The 24,141-nt window shown below is 38.7% G+C and overlaps 1 protein-coding gene across 2 annotated transcripts in view; it reads left to right on the top strand.

The window, feature by feature from the left end:
- Positions 1-10,443: 10,443 nt before the first annotated feature.
- LOC147363083 (lithostathine-like) overlaps positions 10,444-24,141 on the top strand; it is a 52,345-nt gene continuing 38,647 nt past the window's right edge. The window contains exon 1 of one of the 2 annotated variants that reach the window (XM_086323683.1): positions 10,444-10,610. Coding sequence is in view for 1 of the 2 variants with exons in the window: in XM_086323684.1 (XP_086179810.1) it covers positions 10,556-10,610 (55 nt within the window). In the remaining variant the exon portion in view is untranslated. The remainder of the gene's footprint in view (positions 10,611-24,141) is intronic. The other variant, XM_086323684.1, reaches the window with a different exon arrangement.

Genomic DNA, 24,141 nt, shown 5'->3' with positions numbered 1-24,141 from the left:
CTGGTATTGCTGGGTCATATGGCAGTTCTATTTCCAGTTTTTTAAGGAATCTCCACACTGTTCTCCATAGTGGCTGTACTAGTTTGCATTCCCACCAACAGTGTAAGAGGGTTCCCTATTTTAACTTATTTTAGAATGTCATATCATGCATTATAAGATAACACTAATGATACACTTTGGGAAAAGTAAACATTACTTAATGTACACATTAAAATCCTTATTAGATAACAATACATATATATTAATAAAATTATACATCACTTTTCTCCTTCAATACTGCTTTGTATTTAAGCATCTTTTGAATCTCTTTTCACCTCAGCAATTAAGATATCATCATATTGACAATATGGCTTTTTATAAACTGTTTATGATCTTTACATATTAAGTTCTTTAAGTTTGAGGCTTATTAAAGAACACTAGATTTTCTTTTGCATTTAATGTTTGGTTAAATTTTTTTTTCTTTATTCTGAATAAGCCATGTATCACCTGATATTTAGCCAAAGGTCTGATAGTTAAAGAATCTATGCCTGAGTGACAGGCTTTTATAAAGCATTAAATAGTCACAACACCACCTCCTAGGTGACATTCTTGAAAATTCTGTTGATGTAATTCAAGATAGTTAGCAGTTCATACTGCCTTATTAATTAATAGATAGTCTTCTATTGAGACTGGAGAAGGAAATGGCAACTCACTCCAGTATTCTTGCCTGGAGAATTCTGTGGACGGAGGAGCCTGACGAGCTGTAGTCCATGGGGTCGCAAAGAGTCAGACATGAATGAGTGACTAACACACTTCTATGAGACTTCTTGGGTGGCTCAGTGGTAAAGAATATCCCTGCCAATGTAGGAGATGTGGGTTTAATCCCTGGGTTGGAAAGATTCCCTAGAAAAGGAAATGGCAACCCACTTCAGTATTTTTGCCTGGGAAATCCCATGGATAGAGGAGCCTGGCAGGCTACAGTCGATAAGGTTGCAAAGAGTCAGACCTGACTTAGCGACTAAACAACAATATCAACAAAATTATATAACACAATAAAAATGTGATTCATATAACTCCATGGGACTGAATAGAAAACTTAAATGTGCTTAAATTTTTACATGTACAATCAGTGATTAATAGATTACAAACTTTCTGTCAATTTTTAATTATATAAAACATCTCAGGTTCAGAATAAAGAGCACATGAAAACATGGGAAGCTCTTATGGTGAGTATTTTTAATATGAAAATATAAAATTAAAAATAAAACAAAAAAATAAAAATTTGATGTCAAGGTGTATTCCTCTTCATCTTGTTTGTGAAGCCAACTCTCTCACTGTTCACACTGTTTGCTGAACCCAGGGTAGGCAAGGCACAAGCTAAGAGGCTGGAGGGAGACTTGAGGAGCCAGAGGAACTGCAGACACATTCTCTCCTGGCTGGCATGGTGGCCATAACACAGCCTCTCTCCTGGTTGATGCAGCATCCATAGCAACAGCCATAACATAACCATAACATAGCCAAAACACAACCTCATGTAGCAGAACTATGATGCTGTTCCAATGTAGTCCCTACCCAGCAGTAGCCAGGGCTTTCATGGTGAAGCTCGTACAGGCATACCACACAAAGTAGCCCGTGAGAAGCGAGTACCTCATGACTCACATGCAGTCTATAAGTGGTCTCAGCCATTATATAGTCATTATTTACAAAACGTGGGTCAAGAGTGAGAGTCCCTGGGGCGAGAGAGCCTGACCACACCATCTTGGCTAATTTTCTCTTTACCTGCACAAAATTTCCTTTGTTCTTGATCCTTCCACTGGGGAAACTGGACAAGATGCAGTTCTAATATGGATTCAGGCATCTCTGGGTCTTCTGGCCAGAACACCAATATAAATACCAATTCTACCCCCATCCCTGCAGTCCTGCCATTATTTTCAATACCCAACTATGAATTTTTTCAGAAAAAGACTGCACTTACCATCTCTTACATTATAAGATCTTGTTTCTTTATTTCAAGAAATGGGAGATTGTGTTTCAGAGAGGTGGTTGGAAACACAAGAAATGTGTGGCAGATACGTAATTGGATTTTTTAGTTCCTACAAAGTGCCTTCCTTTTCTCACCACATAATGAAAATGGGAGCTGTTGTTATGCATACCTGATCCAAGCTGAAGCATTAAAATCCTTTCTTAGGAACTTAGAATTTGGAGTGGTCCCTGGCAGTGGTGAAGGTCTCTTTCTGGTGAAAGTAAAAGTTGCTCAGTCATGTCCAACTCTTTGTGATGGAATTCTCTATGCCAGATACTGGAGTGGGTAGTCTTTCCCTTCTCCAGGCCATCTTCCGAACCCAGGGATCCAACCCAGGTCTCCTGGATTGCAAATGGATTATTTACCAGATGAGCCACAAGGTGGCTGCTCCTTAAACTGGAGGCTGGGAATCACTGTATTTTAGTCTAGGGTGATGGTAGAATTAAGCAAGCTGCTCTGCTGCTTTTATTCTAGAAAATAAATGCTCTGAAATAGGACTGAAGTAGGGGTGCAGAGACAGGAGACAGGGAGCAGTAAGGGGCAGCAGAGGCCCTGCATCACATCCTTGCTTGTACCCAACACTTTTCCTATTTTGGATTATGTGAGAAAAATAATCTTACCTGTATGGTAAAACCATCTCTTTTGCAAGAACTAGTTGAGCTGGATTTTTTACACTAGATAAAAGAAAATTCAGAAACAATCACATGTAAGTGAAATTGTTTTAGTTTAGGATTCAATGAAAATTCTGCTCTTCTAACAGGAATTAGAGTGATCATCTCTGAAGAAGCAGGCATCTTTTATTTCCTGTTCTGGTTGTTCCTCCCTTCCTCTGACAAGGCTTCTATAATGCTTGCTTGTAGAATGAGTGGATGGATGAATACATTTATATCTGTCCTTTTTATCCTACTTGCTACATCTTTTCAATAGGTTTTGTAATAAAATTTACAGATTTTTTTTTTTTTTTGCTTTCATTAGACACTATCAAATTTAGAGTGTTAATTTTAAGCAGAGACTTCATACTAGACCAACCCATCACAATAAAATCTATAGGTGCTCCAAACATATACTGCCAAAGTGGTAAGACATGGTGGTACAAAGTATGGTAATCTTAAGTCAAAACCCACCTGTAGGAGCTTTGCTTAGAAGGTGATTATATAACTACTAGTAGGCACTTTTAGGTTTCCTGAGTTGTCAAATAGATACAGCTGTTTCTGGGCTGTCATACTAAAAACATGTGACAATGGTTTGTTGAGTATAAAAACATGTGCACAAACAGCAGCCGTCTTCCATTTTCCTTCACTAAAGTCATTACATATCTCACCTTCCTTTCTCCAGCTCACAAATGGTAGAAAAGAAACTCAGAAGAACACAACCCATCATCCTTAAATAAGAAATTTTATTGATAGGAATACCAATGACAATAACAGGCATTTACTAAATACTCTTCTGTGTCAGACCTTGTGCCATTATGAACATTAGCTAGGATTTGGAGTACCCATGAATCATTGAAATACTAACCAAGGTTTTTAATTTCATGGACTAGATATAAGAGGTTGTAGTAGCATTGCCAATTCCATATTTCATTTAAAAAGGTAAAGCAAAATAAAGCAACTTACTATCTTCTTTCATCCTTATTTAAAAGTAGCAAGTATTCTAATACCTCTAAATAAGTGAAAAACACAATCACAGGAGAAATTTTAAGTTCTGAGTAAATTTACCTTTATGTTATTTCATCAAATTCCTTGTTTTTTCCTTGGTGCAGCCCAGTAAAGATTTGAGATGGGCTAACACAAAGAATTAAGCATAAGCATTTCAGAGCAGCAATTAGATATCATTCTCCATTTGCAGAGGTGGAAAGAAGACCTTCATTGATTTAAGTAAGGACAAGCATTTACTTCTTCCTCACATGGTTGGCTGTGGCTTTCTTTATCATTAGAGAGTGGGGTGTTAAAAGATATGATATGGCAGCCATTAGACTGAATTTTCCTTACCCTGAAAAAAATTGTTCATAACGAAAACGTGGCAGTGGCACCTGCAAGGTGTGTTCATTTGGGGAGGAGGTTCCACATGCTCCAGAAAAGACAGATTCTCATTACTTTCCCCAGGAACTCTCTCACAATTTTGTTTTTGTGTATCAGTTTACTTCCCTCTTGAAAACAGATCCACAAATTTTTTCCCTCTTGTAAATGGATCACATTGTGTTAACCTTTAGTCAACCATTGAATTAAATTCTATTCTACCTGCCAGTGCAGGAGATGCAGGTTTGATCCCTGGGTTGGGAGGATATTCTGGAGGGGGAGCATGGAAACCCTCTCCAGTATTCTTGCCTGGAGAATCCCATGGACAGAGGAGCCTGGTGAACTACAGGCCATGGTGCCGCAAAGAGTCGGACACGACTGAGCGACTTTCAATTCCACTGAGCACCTCTGTGTTTAGATTGGTGATACTTGGTTTTAACACAACTGCCATCACTGACTCCCTGAAGTTAATGTAAACCACAGTGGAGTGCTCTGCTAAATAAGGGACTAGGAAGCAATAGAATATGATAATATCTACAAGAGTGTAGACCACTTCTCTGTGGAGACACTCAGATGACCAAGCAAGAGTATGACAGAGAACACAAGCCAGTTCTAAATGCTTTCATTCACTCTCCAAAAGTAACTCTTATTGAATCTGAACAACAGAATTGGCCAGTTTTAGCCAGGGTACGTAGAAATATTGGCATCCTGGTAAACTAGGGATATGGACAACAAGGATCCCCTGCAAAGCCACGACTCACAGAAATGTACATAGAATTCACCTAGCTTCTATATTTTTGTTTATACAAACAAGAAAAACTCTATTGGCAAAGCCATTTGGGTTTCTTCACTCATAACGAGTCCTGAATGATATGAGATGAAGCAGAGCAGAGAATATTGGGTCACAATGAGCTGAGATTCAGGTTTGCTGTTTCAATTAAATGTCAACTGAGGTAAGTTGATAACCATGCAACAAAAAACTTGGGAGCCAAAGGAATGTCACAGTCACTTATTTCCCGAAAGGTAACTTGCTCTCCTCAAAGTAAGGGAAAGGATAAACTCTGAGGTAGCCTCAAATTCTCCTCAAGGGAGCACATGCAGTTCTCAGGCAGATGATATTTCAAATATGGCAAGTGCTAAGAAAGAACTTACCAAAATTAGAATTACCAGCTGCCAACTGCTCGTTTTGCCAATTCACTCTGGATACTGTTGCCACCTCCCACACTCAAGCAATACAAGTTCTAACAGAGATTACAAACCAGTGATATACAGCCTTCCAATTCAAGCACTGTGTGAAAAATGAAAAATAGCCAGGGAAACAAAGACAGGAGTTGAGTGGAGCCCTTCAATATTTTTTTCTGGGACAAGTTATGTAACAATACATATAAAACTTGCATTACAAAATGAATAAGGAAAGATCTAGTCTTAGATCTCTGTAAATATGTTGTGTCAAACAAACGAAAAAAGAACATAGATATGAGAAGTGAGGTTCAAATGAAAAATACATGTTTAAATTAAAAAACCAGACAAAATTTTACTAAAGTTTATTTGTATTCTCAGAAGAATAAGAAGCTCTCAATGGAAAAAAAAAAAAAGCACTGAAGAATAATGAGGAAAGAGTAATAATAATTATATCCATTTCTCAGCTTTGAAATTTTTTCATATAATTTAAGTCATCTTAATAGTATGTACTTTCTCTTTTGGAACCTAGAAGCTTCTGGAATCAGATAGCCCTCCATTTTCAAGTTTTGTTTATTATGCCCTTGACTAATTTTTTCATTCATTTCGTTTTGTTCTTTTTCTTCAATTGTACAAATAATATCTTAAGGTTTATGTGGTTCATATCATTTATTACTGAGATAGAGAAGATAAAAAAACAGAATCTATCATAGATCTGAAACTAAAGAGGCACTAAGGAATAAACCTGAGATGAAAAAGAAGCAAATTTATAACATTTAGGACAGGTTGGAGAAATGGTCAGTGGTTTCACTAAGAACCAAAAAAGTAAATAATTTAGTAAATAAATGACTATTTGAAGCTATGTGGATCATGTGTTCTACAAAGGAGGGAAAACATAGGTTAGTTTTACTCTTCTCCATAAAACATTAGATTTCAAAGGCAAATAGACCACTTGCAAAAAAACAAAACAAAACAAAACAAAACTGAAGGGAAAAGTCAATTCTCATAGAGTATTATAACCAGTCAGGATATCAATTTTGGATTAAAATTAAAGGAATTAAAGACAGTATTTGTAGCATACACAAATGCTTTCTTAAAAAAAATTACATTTTATTTAACTAAGATTTATATTTTATTCTGAGTTCCTCAATATTTTCCTAATGACTATTCTGCTCTAGGATTTTCCTGACTTAAAAAACTACAATATAATTATTATCTGTTACTTTAGGGGACTAGCTTTGTGTACAATTTGTTACACATCAATGAATAACTATTAAAACTTTAATTACTTTAATTGTTTATTCTCAAATTATATAGAATAGTCCTTTCATTATTCATGCATTTTTTCTTAATTTACCTTATCTCTTCTTGAATTTTCATTTTATCTTTTGAATTGATTCAATGAAATTCATGATTTGAACATCTTTTCATTTGCTGGTATTTCTGTTTCATGTCATCTGGGTAGCAAACTTAGAAGCTACCATTGTCTCAAGGCAATTTCCCAAAGCAATAACATTTGTTGACCTAAAACAAATGGAATGCCAGTTTTCTCTCCAACAAAGATGGGTTTATTTGAGATCACTAGAGAATTTCAATTTGGGAGTCTGCAACCATGGAAACCTTAGTGCAAGTTCTCCACACAGCAAAGGAAAAAGAACTCTTTTATACAGGGGAAAGGAAAGTAGGGAGGACCATAGTAAACAGGAAAGTAAAGTAAAAAGTTGCTCAGTCGTGTCCGACTCTTTGCAACCCCGTGGACTATAGCCTACCAGGCTCCTCTGTTCATGGGATTCTCCAGGCAAGGATACTGGAGTGGGTTGCCATTTCCTTCTCCAGGGGAGAAGTTACTGCTGCTGCTAAGTCACTTCACTCGTGTTCGACTCTGTTCGACCCCATAGACGGCAGCCCACCAGAGTCCTTGGCTTTTCCTTGACTGAATCCCTGTCAGGAAAGAAGAAGAGTTTTTCTTCTTCCTGTCGGGCTCTACTATTTTCAAAGGACCTGAGAGTTCCCCCTGTTCTGATCTCCTCCACTGTTTAACTGAGGTTTCTGTTTATTAATTTTTTATACTTTCCCTTTTGATCAAGGACTTTCTACGAAAGAATCAGTTTTTCTGGTTTTAGTAGTTTTTTGTCCCTCAATGCTAGGAAGGACCTTTCTTGGGTGTAGTGTCTCATGTCAGAAGGAAATTAAACAGATTAAAAACATACTAATGTCACATTTGAGTTATAAGGAGAGGTAGGAGGCAGAACTCTCAGACATTTTATATAAAGTACAAATGCTTTCAAGATTACAGATATTGGGGCTCATATGAAGTATTATGTTATATAATATATATATAAGTATTATAATCATCTGAGGTTTGGTAAAAAACTTCCAACAGATCTAGTCTGGATACCTTTGGAAAGCTGTCTCACCAGATATCCTCTGCTTCAATCCTGAGAATCTTTACTTTCAAGTTGGCTGGATGATGTTCAGATACAGGCAGGATTTGCCCAGAAGTGGCAGTGACCTGTCTGCCAATGAAGGCTTCAGTCCAGTGTGAAAACATTCAGGTGGTCACTAAAACATATTTTATCTCCATGAGACAGAGGAAGTTGTATGAAACCCATTTTACAGGTTTTCTTCCTAGTGGTCAATAATTTTTTTGATAGAGAAAGTGAAGAAAAATTTCATATGGAATTGGAACACAAAATACTCTGTTATTACTAACCTTAGCAGTTGTGATACTTAAAAAAATATATTGAAGTATAATTGATTTACAATGTTGAGTTAGTTTCAGGTGTACAGAAAAGTGAATCAGTTATACACATACGTATATTCATTCTTTTTTAAGAGTCTTTTTCCATATAAGCCATTAGAGAGTATTGAGTAGAGTTTTCTGTGCTATACAGCAGGTTCTTACTAGTTATCTATTTTATATCTGTATATGTCAACCCAATCTCTCAATTTACTCTTTCCCCACCCCCAGGTAGCCATAAGCTTGTTTTATACATCTGTTACTCTACTTCTGTTTTGTAAATAAGTTCCTTTGTACCCCCTCTTTTTTTTTTTTTTTGCCACCCAAGGCGGATGGGTCATGGTGGAGAGGGCTGACAGAATGTGGTCCACTGGAGAAGGAAATGGCAAACCACTTCAGTATTCTTGCCTTGAGAACCCCATGTACAGTATGAAAAGGCAAAAAGATAGGACACTGAAGATGAACTCCCCAGGTCGGTAGGTCCCCAATATGCTACTGGAGATCAGTGAGGAAATAACCCCAGAAAGAATGAAGGGATGGAGCCAAAGCAAAAACATCACCCAGGTGTGGATGTGACTGGTGATAGAAACAAGGTTTGATGCTGTAAAGACCAATATTTTATAGGAACCTGGAATGTTAGGTCCATGAATAAGGCAAATTGGAAGTGGTCAAACAGGAGATGACACGAGTGAACATTGATATTCTAGGAATCAGTGAACTAAGATGGACTGGAATGGGTGAATTTAACTCGGATGACCATTGTATCTACTACTGCGGGCAGGAACCCCTTAGAAGAAATGGAGTAGCCATCATAGTCAACAAAAGAGTCCAAAATACAGTACTTGGATGCAATCTCAAAAATGACAGAATGATTTCTGTTCCTTTCCAAGGCAAACCATTCAATATCACGGTAATCCAAGTATATGCCCTGTCCAGTAATGCTGAAGAAGCTGAAGTTGAATGGTTCTATGAAGATCTATAAGACGTTCTAGAACTAACACCCCCAAAATATATCCTTTTCATTATAGGGGACTGGAATGCAAGAGTAGGAAATCAAGAAACACCTGGAATAACAGGCAAATTTGGCCTTGGAGTACGCAAAGAAGCAGGGCAAAGGCTAATAGAGTTCTGAAAAGAGAACACATTGGTCATAGCAAACACTCTCTTCCAACAACACAAGAGAAGACTCTACACATGGACATCACCAGATGGCCAACACCGAAATCAGATTGATTACATTCTTTGCAGCCAAAGATGGAGAAGCTCTATACAGTCACCAAAAACAAGACCAGGAGCTGACTGTGGCTCAGATCATGAACTCTTTATTGCCAAATTCAGACTGAAATTGAAGAAACTGGAGAAAACCACTAGATCATTCAGGTATAAACTAAATCAAATCCCTTATGACTATACAGTGGAAGTGGGAAAAAGATTTAAGGGACCAGATTTTATAGATAGAGTACCTGATGAACTATGGATGGAGGTTCATGACATTGTACAGGAGAAAGGAATCAAGACCATCCCAGAAAAAAAGAAATGCAAAAAAACAAAATGGCTGTCTGAGGAGACATTACAAACAGCTATGAAAAGAAGGGAAGCAAAAAGAAAAGAAGAAAAGGGAAAGATATACCGATTTGAATGCAGAGTTCCAAAGAATAGCAAAGAGAGATCAGAAAGCCTTCCTCAGCGATTAATGCAAAGAAATAGAGGAAAACAATGAATGGAAAGACTAGAGATCTCTTCAAGAAAATTAGAGATACCAAGGGAACATTTCATGCAAAGATGGGCTCGATAAAGGACAGAAATGGTATGGACCTAACAGAAGCAGAAGATATTAAGAAGAGACGGCAAGAAAACACAGAAGAACTATGCAAAAAAGATCTTCACGACCCAGATAATCATGATGGTGTGATCACTGACCTAGAGCCAGACGTCCCGGAATGTGAAGTCAAGTGGGCCTTAGACAGCATCACTATGAACAAAGCTAGTGGAGTTGATAGAATTCCAGTTGAGCTATTTCAAATCCTAAAAGATGATGCTGTGACAGTGCTGCACTCAATATGCCAGTAAATCTGGAAAACTCAGCAGTGGCCACAGGACTGGAAAAGGTCAGTTTTCATTCCAATCCCAAAGAAAGGCAATGCCAGAGAATGCTCAAACTACCACACAATTGCACTCAACTCACACGCAAGTAAAGTAATGCTCAAAATTCTCCAAGCCAGGCTTCAGCAATATGTGAACTGTGAACTTCCAGATGTTCAAGCTGGTTTTAGAAAATGCAGAGGAACCAGAGATCAAATTGCCAACATCTGCTGGATCATTGAAAAAGCAAGAGAGTTCCAGAAAAACATTTATTTCTGCTTTATTGACTATGCCAAAGCCTTTGCCTGTTTGGATCACAATAAACTGTGGAAAATCCTGAAAGAGATGGGAATACCAGACTACCAGACCTGTCTCTTGAGAAACCTGTTTGCAGGTCAGGAAGCAGCAGTTAGAACTTGACATGGGGGAGGAGCCAAGATGGCGGAGGAGTAGGACGGGGAGAACACTTTCTCCCCCACAAATTCATCAAAAGAGCATTTAAACGTCGAGTAAATTCCAGAAAACAACTTCTGAATGCCGGCAGAGGACATCAGGCACCCAGAAAAGCAACCCAACTCTTCGAAAGGAGGTAGGAAAAAATATTAAAGACAAAAAAAAAAGAGACAAAAGAGGGATGGACGGAGTTCCGTCCCGGGAAGGGAATCTTAAAAAGAGAGAAGTTTCCAAACACCAGGAAACCTTCTCACTGCCGAATCTGTGCTGAGCTTTGGAAGCACAGAGGGCAACATAACAGGGAGAAAAAATAAATAAACAATTAAAACTTGCAGATTGCGAGCCCTACGGTAACTCCCCCAGCGGAGAAGCAGCGCAGACGCCTGCATCTGCCATTAGCAAGCGGGGGCTGGGCAGGGAGGCGCGGCGCGGGCTGCATTGCTGAGAGTAAGAATCTGGCCTGAATACCCCGAGCACTATCTGAGCAAAATAATTTGGGCTAGCAAACCAGACTGTGGGATATCTACCACGGGAAAAGCCAGTCCTAACCTAAGACCGCCAGGCCCGCGCACGGAACAAAGGACTGAACAGAGATAGCCGGCTGCAGACCTTCCCCCTCCGGTGACAGGCAGCCAGAGCCGGAAGGGGGCAATCGCAGCCCCAGAGAGACATTATCTATAAAACTGTAAGCAGGCTTCTTTGCTAACTAAAACTTCTTGGGGGTCTGGACGGTCAACATCTGCCTGAGAAGGTGTGCCGGTTTTACACCCAGATAACCGAGTGGCGGGGAGGCGATAAGTCACAGCATTGGCGCTCGCCAAACACCTCATCACCTGAGCTGCTCGGACCTGGGAAGAGCACAAAACGCAGGCCCAACTGAGTCTGCGCCTCTGAGGACTACCCAAGTGCCTGAACCTGAGCGGCTTGGACCTGGGAGATGCATGCAACCCAGGGCCGGTCTCGGATTGTTCCCGGCGGAACAACCTAGAGCCCGAGCAGTGTGGGCAGGGTGGCTACACGCGCTGTGAGTGGGGGCAGACCCAGGGTGGCTGAGGCACTGTGAGCCCACGCCAGTGTTATTTGTTTACAGCATCCCTCCCTCCCCACAGCGCAACTGAACAAGTAAGCCTAAAAAAAAAAAAAAAAAAGTGTCCTCCACCATCCCCTTTGTGTCAGGGCGAAAACCAGATACTGAAGAGACTAGCAAACAGAAGAAGATATAACAGAGGGAAACGCCTTGGAAGCTACAGGCAATAGATCAAAACCCTGTGGTTACTACGGACTACATAGGAAGGGGCCTATAGATCTTGAGAAATATAAGCCTGACCAAGGAACTAGCCAAAAATGAACTGAACCCACAACACCCACAACAAAACCAAGAAAGTCCTAGATATATCTTTATTATTTTTATGATCATTTTTTCTTTTTTTTTTAATTAAAAAAAAAATTTAAGTCCTCTATTGTTCCTTTAATTTTCACTTTTATAACCTATTACTTTGCAAAAAAAAAAAAGACCCTATTTTTTTCTTCTTCAGCAAACTTCATATATATATATTTTATAATTTTTTGACCTTGTTTTTTTTTCTTCTTCTTTTCTTTAACATTGTATTTTTGAAATTCCAAACTCTACTCTAGATTTTTAATTTTTGCTTTTATGTATTTGTTACCAATTTTGTACCTTTAAGAACCCAATCTTTAGGACCCATTTTTCACTAGGGAGTGAGATTACTGGCTTGACTGCTCTCTCTCCCTTTGGACTCTCCTTTTTCTCCACCAGGTCGCCTGTGTCTCCTCCCTAACCCCTCTCTACTCTACCCAACTCTGTGAATTTCTGTGTGTTCCAGACAGTGGAGAACACTTAGGGAACTGATTACTGGCTGGATCTGTCTCCCTCCTTTTCATTCCCCCCTTTTATCCTTCTGGCCACCCCTGTCACATTCCTCCTTCTTCTCTTCTCTGTATAACTCCGTGAACATCTCTGAGTGGTCCAGTTGTGGAGTGCACATAAGGAAGTGACTACTGGCTAGCCCACTCTCTCCACTATTGATTCACCTCATCTCATTTGGGTCACCTCTAACTCCCTCCTCCCTCTTCTCTTCTCCATGTAACCCTGTGAACCTCTCTGAGTGACCCTCACCATAGAGAAACTTTTCATCTTTAATGTAGATGTTTTATCAATGGTGCTGTATAGAAGGAGAAGTTTTGAAACTACTGTAAAAATAAGACCGATAACTGGAAGCAGGAGACTTAAGTCCAAACCCTGACTCCAGGGAACTCCTGACTCCAAGGAACATTAATTGACAGGAACTCATCAAATCCCTCCATACCGACACTGAAACCAAGCACCACACAAGGGCCAATAAGTTCCAGGGCAAGACATACCAAGCAAATTCTCCAGCAACAAAGGAACACAGCCCTGAGCTTCAAGATACAGGCTGCCCAAAGTCACCCCAAAACTATAGACATCTCATAACTCATTACTGGACATTTCATTGCACTCCAGAGAGAAGAAATACAGCTCCACCCACCAGAACACCGACACAAGCTTCCCTAACCAGGAAACCTTGACAAGCCACCTGTACAAACCCACACACAGTGAGGAAATGCCACAATAAAGAGAACTCCACAAACTGCCAGAATAAAGAAAGGACACCCCAAACTCAGCAATTTAAACAAGATGAAGAGACAGAGGAATACTCAGCAGGTAAAGGAACAGGATAAATGCCCACCAAACCAAACAAAAGAGGAAGAGATAGGGAATCTACCTGATAAAGAATTCCGAATAATGATAGTGAAATTGATCCAAAGTCTTGAAACTAAAATGGAATCACAGATAAATAGCCTGGAGACAAGGATTGAGACGATGCAAGAAAGGTTTAACAAGGACCTAGAAGAAATAAAAAAGAGTCAATATATAATGAATAATACAATAAATGAAATTAAAAACACTCTGGAGGCAACAAATAGTAGAATAAGAGAGGCAGAAGATAGGATTAGTGAATTAGAAGATAGAATGGTAGAAATAAATGAATCAGAAAGGATAAAAGAAAAACGAATTAAAAGAAATGAGGACAATCTCAGAGATCTCCAGGACAATATTAAATGCTACAACATTCGAATCATAGGGGTTCCAGAAGAAGAAGACAAAAAGAAAGACCATGAGAAAATACTTGAGGAGATAATAGTGGAAAATTTCCCTAAAATGGGGAAGGAAATAATCACCCAAGTCCAAGAAACCCAGAGAGTCCCAAACAGGATAAACCCAAGGCAAAACACCCCAAGACACATATTAATCAAATTAACAAAGATCAAACATAAAGAACAAATATTAAAAGCAGCAAGGGAAAAACAACAAATAACACACAAGGGAATTCCCATAAGGATAACAGCTGATCTTTCAATAGAAACTCTTCAAGCCAGGAGGCAATGGCAAGACATACTTAAAATGATGAAAGAAAATAACCTACAGCCCAGATTATTGTACCCAGCAAGGATCTCATTCAAGTATGAAGGAGAAATCAAAAGCTTTTCAGACAAGCAAAAGCTGAGAGAATTCTGCACCACCAAACCAGCTCTCCAACAAATACTAAAGGATATTCTCTAGACAGGAAACACAAAAACAGTGTATAAACTCGAACCCAAAACAATAAAGTAAAGGGCAACGGGATCATACTTATCAGTAATTACCTTAAACGTAAATGGGTTGAATGCCCCAACCAAAAGACAAAGACTGGCTGAATGGATACAAAAACAAGACCCTTACATATGTTGTCTACAAGAGACCCACCTCAAAACAGGGGACACATACAGATTGAAAGTGAAGGGCTGGAAAAAGATTTTCCATGCAAATAGGGACCAAAAGAAAGCAGGAGTAGCAATACTCATATCAGATAAAATAGACTTTAAAACAAAGGCTGTGAAAAGAGACAAAGAAGGTCACTACATAATGATCAAAGGATCAATCCAAGAAGAAGATATAACAATTATAAATATATATGCACCTGAGAGGGTAACAGGCAGGAAGGCCAGGGGTCTCCAAATAGAGGAAATAGCCTGCAAGTGTCAGACATTTTTATCTCTCTTAAGCGGCAGGAGGAAACAAACTAGCAATATTTTTTCCTTCTCTATACAAATTTAAAGGGAGGTTTCTCTTAAAATATTGTGTTGCCATAATGACACCCGGTTTCGCCTGAAGTTAGCTATTCTCGAGTCTAGAGATAACCAATGCCTTTTTCTTATGGAAATGTTTGTCTTAAGCTATGCTAATGTGCTATGCCTTTACCCCAAACTCTGTCTCCAAGTCGGTTCCGCCTCTTGGCCCAGAACCTACTTGACAAACCAGTATGGATATTGTTCCCCTAATCTATGTAAATGAAACTATTTGTATGGTGGTCTGCCCTTCTTCAAGATTCAAGTTAATCATTTTATGGCCCAGGATAAACCATTTATCCCAAAATGCATCTTATGGGTGAGGGGCCTGGTGCCATTCTGAATTTTAAGATATTCCTTTCTTTCATTAACAGACTGCTAGTGACTATATAACATCCAGCTAAAGACTAGCAGAGGGGTACTCTTTCTGCCCCCTTCTGATGCCTATGTCAGAAGCTTTCTCTATCTCCTTTATACTTTAATAAAACTTTATTACACAAAAGCTCTGAGCGATCAAGCCTCGTCTCTGGCCCCGGATTGAATTCTTCTCCTCCGGGGGCCAAGAATCCTGGTGTATTCGCGTGATTCAACAACAACCTTTCACACCCAACTCGGGAGCACCACAGTACGTAAGACAAATGCTAACAAGTATGAAAGGAGAAATTAACAATAACACAATAATAGTGGGAGACTTTAATACCTCACTTACACCTATGGATAGATCAACTAAACAGAAAATTAACAAGGAAACACAAACTTTAAACGATACAATAGACCAGTTAGACCTAATTGATATCTATAGGACATTTCATCCCAAAACAATGAATTTCACCTTTTTCTCAAGCGCACATGGAACCTTTTCCAGGATAGATCACATCCTGGGCCATAAAGCTAGCCTTGGTAAATTCAAAAAAATAGAAATCATTCCAAGCATTTTTTCTGACCACAATGCAGTAAGATTAGATCTCAATTACAGGAGAAAAACTATTAAAAATTCCAACATATGGAGGCTGAACAACACGCTGCTGAATAACCAACAAATCACAGAAGAAATCAAAAAAGAAATCAAAATTTGCATAGAAATGAATGAAAATGAAAACACAACAACCCAAAACCTGTGGGACACGGTAAAAGCAGTCCTAAGGGGAAAGTTCATAGCAATACAGGCACACCTCAAGAAACAAGAAAAAAGTCAAATAAATAACCTAACTCTACACCTAAAGCAACTAGAAAAGGAAGAAATGAAGAACCCCAGGGTTAGTAGAAGGAAAGAAATCTTAAAAATTAGAGCAGAAATAAATGCAAAAGAAACAAAAGAGACCATAGCAAAAATCAACAAAACCAAAAGCTGGTTCTTTGAAAGGATAAATAAAATTGACAAACCATTAGCCAGACTCATCAAGAAACAAAGGGAGAAAAATCAAATCAACAAAATTAGAAACGAAAATGGAGATCACAACAGACAACACAGAAATACAAAGGATCATAAGAGACTACTATCAACAATTATATGCCAATAAAATGGACAACGTGGAAGAAATGGACAAATTCTTAGAAAAGTACAACTTTCCAAAACTCGGCCAGGAAGAAATAGAAAATCTTAACAGACCCATCACAAGCACGGAAATTGAAACTGTCATCAAAAATCTTCCAGCAAACAAAAGCCCCGGTCCAGACAGCTTCACAGCTGAATTCTACCAAAAATTTAGAGAAGAGCTAACACCTATCCTGCTCAAACTCTTCCAAAAAATTGCAGAGGAAGGTAAACTTCCAAACTCATTCTATGAGGCCACCATCACCCTAATACCAAAACCTGACAAAGATCCCACAAAAAAAGAAAACTACAGGCCAATATCACTGATGAACATAGATGCAAAAATCCTTAACAAAATTCTAGCAATCAAAATCCAACAACACATTAAAAAGATCATACACCATGACCAAGTGGGCTTTATCCCAGGGATGCAAGGATTCTTCAATATCCACAAATCAATCAATGTAATACACCACATTAACAAATTGAAAAATAAAAACCATATGATTATCTCAATAGATGCAGAGAAAGCCTTTGACAAAATTCAACATCCATTTGTGATAAAAACTCTCCAGAAAGCAGGAATAGAAGGACCATACCTCAACATAATAAAAGCTATATATGACAAACCCACAGCAAACATTATCCTCAATGGTGAAAAATTGAAAGCATTTCCTCTAAAGTCAGGAACAAGACAAGGGTGCCCACTTTCACCATTACTATTCGACATAGTTTTGGAAGTTTTGGCCACAGCAATCAGAGCAGAAAAAGAAATAAAAGGAATCCAAATTGGAAAAGAAGAAGTAAAACTCTCACTATTTGCAGATGACATGATCCTCTACATAGAAAACCCTAAAGACTCCACCAGAAAATTACTAGAAATAATCAATGACTATAGTAAAGTTGCAGGATATAAAATCAACACACAGAAATCACTTGCATTCCTATACACTAATAATGAGAAAACAGAAAGAGAAATTAAGGAAACAATTCCATTCACCATTGCAACGGAAAGAATAAAATACTTAGGAATATATCTACCTAAAGAAACTAAAGACCTATACATAGAAAACTATAAAACACTGGTGAAAGAAATCAAAGAGGACACTAATAGATGGAGAAATATACCATGTTCATGGATTGGAAGAATCAATATAGTGAAAATGAGTATACTACCCAAAGCAATTTATAGATTCAACACAATCCCTATCAAGCTACCAACAGTATTCTTCACAGAGCTAGAACAAATAATTTCACAATTTGTATGGAAATACAAAAAACCTCGAATAGCCAAAGTGATCTTGAGAAAGAAGAATGGAACTGGAGGAATCAACCTACCTGACTTAGGCTCTACTACAAAGCCACAGTTATCAAGACAGTATGGTACTGGCACAAAGACAGAAATATAGATCAATGGAATAAAATAGAAAGCCCAGAGATAAATCCACGCACATATGGACACCTTATCTTTGACAAAGGAGGCAAGAATATACAATGGATTAAAGACAATCTCTTTAACAAGTGGTGCTGGGAAATCTGGTCAACCACTTGTAAAAGAATGAAACTAGACCACTTTCTAACACCATACACAAAAATAAACTCAAAATGGATTAAAGATCTAAACATAAGACCAGAAACTATAAAACTCCTAGAGGAGAACATAGGCAAAACCCTCTCTGACATAACATCACAGCAGGATCCTCTATGACCCACCTCCCAGAATATTGGAAATAAAAGCAAAAATAAACAAATGGGACCTAATTAACCTTAAAAGCTTCTGCACATCAAAGGAAACTATTAGCAAGGTGAAAAGACAGCCTTCAGAATGGGAGAAAATAATAGCAAATGAAGCAACTGACAAACAACTAATCTCAAAAATATACAAGCAACTCCTACAGCTCAACTCCAGAAAAATAAACGACCCAATCAAAAAATGGGCCAAAGAACTAAATAGACATTTCTCCAAAGAAGACATACAGATGGCTAACAAACACATGAAAAGATGCTCAACATCACTCATTATCAGAGAAATGCAAATCAAAACCACTATGAGGTACCATTTCACACCAATCAGAATGGCTGCGATCCAAAAGTCTACAAATAATAAATGCTGGAGAGGGTGTGGAGAAAAGGGAACCCTCTTACACTGTTGGTGGGAATGCAAACTAGTACAGCCACTATGGAGAACAGTGTGGAGATTCCTTAAAAAACTGGAAATAGAACTGCCTTATGATCCAGCAATCCCACTGCTGGGCATTCACACTGAGGAAACCAGAAGGGAAAGAGACATGTGTACCCCAATGTTCATCGCAGCACTGTTTATAATAGCCAGGAAGCAACCTAGATGTCCATCAGCAGATGAATGGATAAGAAAGCGGTGGTACATATACACAATGGAGTATTACTCAGCCATTAAAAAGAATACATTTGAATCAGTTCTAATGAGGTGGATGAAACTGGAGCCTATTATACAGAGCGAAGTAAGCCAGAAGGAAAAACATAAATACAGTATACTAACGCATATATATGGAATTTAGAAAGATGGTAACAATAACCCGGTGTACGAGACAGCAAAAGAGACACTGATGTATAGAACAGTCTTATGGACTCTGTGGGAGAGGGAGAGGGTGGGAAGATTTGGGAGAATGACATTGAAACATGTAAAATATCATGTATGAAACGAGATGCCAGTCCAGGTTCGATGCACGATACTGGATGCTTGGGGCTAGTGCACTGGGACGACCCAGAGGGATGGTATGGGGAGGGAGGAGGGAGGAGGGTTCAGGATGGGGAACACATGTATACCTGTGGCGGATTCATTTTGATATTTGGCAAAACTAATACAATTATGTAAAGTTTAAAAATAAAATAAAATTAAAAAAAAAAAAAAAAAGAACTTGACATGGAATGACATACTGTTTTCAAATAGGAAAAGGAGTATGTCAAGGCTGTATATTGTCACCCTGCATATTTAACTTATATGCAGAGTATATCATGGGAAAGGCTGGGTTGGAAGAAGCACAAGCTTGAATCAAGATTGCCAGGAGAATATCAATAACCTCAGATATGCAGATGACACCACCCTTATGGCAGCAGGTGAAAAGAACTAAAGAGCCTCTTGATGAAAGTGAAAGAGGAGAGTGGAAAAGTTAGCTTGAAGCTCAACATTCAGAAAACGAAGATCATCGCATCTGGTCCCATCACTTCATGGGAAATAGATGGGGAAACAGTGGAAACAGTGTCAGACTTTATTTTTCTGGGCTCCAAAATCACTACAGATGGTGACTGCAGCCATGAAATTAAAAGATGCTTACTCCTTGGAAGGAAAGTTATGACCAACCTAGCTGCTGCTGCTGCTGCTAAGTCGCTTCATTCGTGTCCGACTCTGTGCGACCCCATAGACCACAGCCCACCAGGCTCCCCCGTCCCTGGGATTCTCCAGGCAAGAACACTGGAGTGGATTGCCATTTCCTTCTCCAATGCATGAAAGTGAAAATTGAGAGTGAAGTCGCTCAGTCGTGTCCGACTCTTAGCGACCCCATGGACTGCAGCCTACCAAGGTCCTCCGTCCATGGGATTTTCCAGGCAAGAGTACTGGAGTGGGGTGCCATCGCCTTCTCTCGACCAACCTAGACAGCATATTAAAAGGCAGAGACATTACTTTGTCAACAAAGGTCCGTCTAGTCAAAGCTATGGTTTTTCCAGTAGTCATGTATGGATGTGAGAGTTGGATTGTAAAGAAAACAGCACAGAAGAATTGATGCTTTTGAACTGTGGTGTTGGAGAATACTCTTGAGAGTCCTTTGGACTGCCTGGAGATCCAACCAGTCCATCCTATAGGAGATCAGTCCTGGGTGTTCATTGGAAGGACTGATGTTGAAGCTGAAACACCATTACTTTGGCCACCTGATATGAACAACTGACTCATTTGAAAAGACCCTGATGCTGGGAAAGATTGAGGGCAGGAGGAGAAGGAGACAACAGAGGACGAGATCATTGGATGGCATCACCGACTCAATGGACATGAGCTCTGGCAGTTGGTGATGGATGGGGGGCCTGGTGTGCTGTGGTTCATGGGGTCGCAAAGAGTCAGACATGATTGAGTGACTGAACTGAACTGAACTGTATCCTTTTTTTAGATTCCACATATAAACAATATCAAAAGGTATTTGTCTTTATGTCTGTCTTACTTCATTCAGTATGACAATCTCTAAGTCCGTCCATGCTGCTGCAAATGGCATTATGTTTTTTTTCAGTGACTGAGTACTAGTCTGTTGACATCTTCTTTATCAATTTCTCTGTTGATGGACATTTAGGTTGCTTCCATGCCCTGGATATTGTAAATAGTGCTGCAATGAACAAAGTGATGCCTATGTCTTTTTGAATTATGGCTTCCGCTGAGTATATGCTCAGGAATGTGATTGTTGGGTCATATGGTAGTTCTATTTTTAATTTTTAAGGAATTTCCATATAGTTCTCCCTAGTAGCTGTACCAATTAATATTCCAGCCTGCAATGTAGGAGGAATCCCTTTTTTTTCCACATCCTCTTCAGCATTTATTCTTTGTAGTTTTTTTGGTGATAGACATTTTGACCAGTGTGAGGTGAAACCTCATTGAAGCTTTGGTTGATTCCCACTTCTCTAATTATTAGTAATTTTTACATGACAAAGGAGCTATGACTATATAATGGAGAAAAGACATTTTATTCAAAAAATGGTGCTGGAAAAACTGGACAACTATATGTAAAAGAATGAAAATAGAACAGTCCCTAATACTACACACAGAAATAGAATCAAAATGGATTACAGACCTAAGTGTAAAGCCAGAAACTCTTTGAGGAAAATATAAGCAGATCACTCTTTAACATAAATTGCAGTCAAATCTTTTTGATTCAAGAAAATAAAAACAAGAATAAACAAATGGGATTTAATTAAACTTAAAAGCTTTTGCACAGCAGAGGAAATCATAAACAAAACAAAAAGACAACACTCAGAAGGGGAAAATATTTGCAAACAAAACGACTAATAAGGGATTAATCTCCAAAATAGACAAACAACTCATGCAACTCAAAAAGAAAAAAGAAAGAAAGAAAACAAGTAACACAATCAAGAAATGAGTGGAAGATCTAAATAGATACTTCTCCAAAGAAGACCAATAGATGGCCCAAAAGCACATGAAAAGATGTTCAAAATCCATTTTCCTGATCTTGAATGGTTCATTAACCAGTTTGATGTGTCTAGGAGCAGTGAGAACGGGCTTCCCTGGTTTGTATTTCTCACAAGAGGGACAAGTGAGGTAGCTATTTTATGGCCTTGTGAAGTTTCTGATGAATAATGATTGATGAATGCTATGATTTTGTTAGTAGAACAATGGTTTAATACATGTACATTGGTGAGTGGTAGCGATTTTAGTCTCTGGTAGGAATGGGTTGTTACTTGGTCCAAATCAGAGTTTTCCATTTTTTTTTTTTTTAAACCAGCAACTGTTGAATTTTCAATCTTGTTTTTCCTTTCCTGAGGTAATTTTTGGCCTATCTAGCTAGTTTTTCTGAGTTGTCATTTGGAAAAATATCCTTTTGGACCAGAGGTTTAGTTACTGTTAGCCCCTTTAAGGGAATCACTTCTTGTGGAAATATAAGTAAGGTGATTTTCCTTAGCTTCCAGAGAATAAAATATAGAATTCCCCAGAATCTTAATAATAGGCAAAGCAGCAGGTAAAACTATTACACTTAATAGTTCATGTGCATGTGTGCATGCATGCTAAGTTACTTCAGTCGTGTCCAACTCTTTGCGACCTTATGGACTCCTCTTTCCATGGGATTCTCCAGGCAAGAATACTTGAGTGGTTGCTGTGCCCTACTCCAGGGAATCTTTCCAACTCAGGGAATCTTCCCAACACAGGGATCGAATCTTCATCTCTTATGTCTCCTGCATTGGCAGGTGGGTTCTTTACCACTAGTGCCATCCAGGAATCCCAATTAATGAATGTAAAGGGTGTTTTAAATTTTACTTCTGCTGGAAGTAAGGAAGTCACATTGCTTCCACAACATTCCAAAATCATGAGCCGCTACCAAAGCACGCCTACTATCGGTATAAGTACTAAGAGAAGGCTATGGCACCCCACTCCAGTACTCTTGCCTGGAAAATCCCATGGATGGAGGAGCCCAGTAGGCTGCAGTCCATGGCGTCTTGAAGAGTTGGACAAGATTGAGTGACTTTCCTTTCACTTTTCACTTTCATGCATTGGAGAAGGAAATGGCAACCCAGTCCAGTGTTCTTGCCTGGAGAGTCCCAGGGACGAGGGAGCCTGGTGGGCTGCCATCTATGGGGTCACACAGAGTCGGACACGACTGAAGTGACTTAGCAGCACAAACCAATGGAAGAGGGTATAATTCAGTTTATTGTTCTGAAATGTGCTGTGCTGTGCTTAAGTCACCGAGTCATGTCCAACTCTTTGAGACCCCGTGGACTGTAGCCTGCCAGGCTCCTCTGTCCATGGGCTTCTCTAGGCAAGAATACTGGAGTGGGTTGCCGTACCTCCTCCAGGGGATCTTCTCAGCCCAGGTGTTGAACCCAGGTCTCCCACACTTCAGGAAGATTCTTTACTGTCTGAGTCACAGGGAAGCCCAGTTTTACCCTCTTGACCAGAGTTACAAAGTAGTGTCTTTCTCTTTTAAAGGTTTGCATTGGAAAGGTAGCATTTCACAATCTTGAATACTCCCGACATTTGGAACTCTGATTTTGTTCAGACCAAATATAGTTATTTAATAATTATTAAAGCAATAATTATGGATATTCATATTAAAATGGGATTTTCAACTTATTTTCCAGAGGAAGAGGAAGATGTCATAATTAAAATACAATGATTTGAAAAAACAAAATATTCTCAAACTGGCTGTTGATTGTAGTTTTGATTTTCTATAGTACTAGTCGTTGGAATTTCTTTTATAGATTTCATGAAAAATAAAAATGTAGCTAAAACTTGCAGTGGAAGCAAATTTAATATTTTATTTTTATTTTATTTTTTTTAAATTTAATATTTTAAACAAACATTCCAATAAAGATTTTAGGTAGCATGTATTGATTGCGTGCTAGGTTCGAGCTCCTAATACCAATTTCTAGAATTACTATATGTTTTGGAAACTTGGTTATATCTTTTTTCCGATATGTTTTACCTGCTTTAAATTTTCAGCTTCTGATTCCACCCTCCTTCCTGCTCACCTGCTAGATTTAAAGAAGTGACATATATTTGCTAACACTGTTCTTCTACTGTCTCCATTAAAATATTGCAATTAGCTTCTTCAACTCTGTCAAATTACTTAAATGGCGCAAGTATTTAAAAGTGAATTATTGGACCTTAAGGCTATATTTATTAACACAAAACAATAACAATAAGTTGACCACATTGTGCTTAAGTAGCCATAGGTAAAGGTGCTGCCTCAAAAACAAAAGGAGCTGCAATAGCATACTCAGCAGATTTGCCAAGTCACTTTTCAAATAAGAACTATAAGTAAATCATAAGAAGTCAGTGTTACCCAAGGGAAATTCCTGCAGGTTATTGTGAGGAATCAGGAGATGGTGCATCAGTGTGAAGTGGCCATGAGACACTTTGTCAGTGACATAGGGGAGAAGAGGAGCAGGGTGAAGGTTTTTTGAATCTTGAGTTTTAAGCCAGCTTTTTCACTCTCTTTTACCTTCATCAAAAGGCTCTTTAATTCCTCTTTGCTTTCTGCTGCTAGAGTGATTTCATCTGCATATCTGCGGTTGTTGGTATTTCTCCTGAAAATCTTGAGTCTAGTTAGTGATTCATCCAGTCTGGCATTTTGCATGATATATTCTGCATATAAGTAAGTTAAATAAGATGGGTGACAACATACAGCCTTGATACACTGTTTCCCCAGTTTTGAACCAGTCCATTGATCCATGTAAGGTTCTAACAGCTTTTTCTTGCCCTTCATATAAGTTTCTCAGGAGATGGATAAGG

Source organism: Bos grunniens, chromosome 11 (genome assembly GCF_055505025.1).
Source record: "Bos grunniens cultivar Pamir isolate PY7600 chromosome 11, Bosgru_T2T1.0, whole genome shotgun sequence".
Taxonomy (NCBI): Eukaryota; Metazoa; Chordata; class Mammalia; order Artiodactyla; family Bovidae; genus Bos; species Bos grunniens.
This window is presented reverse-complemented; position numbering and strand designations above follow the sequence as displayed.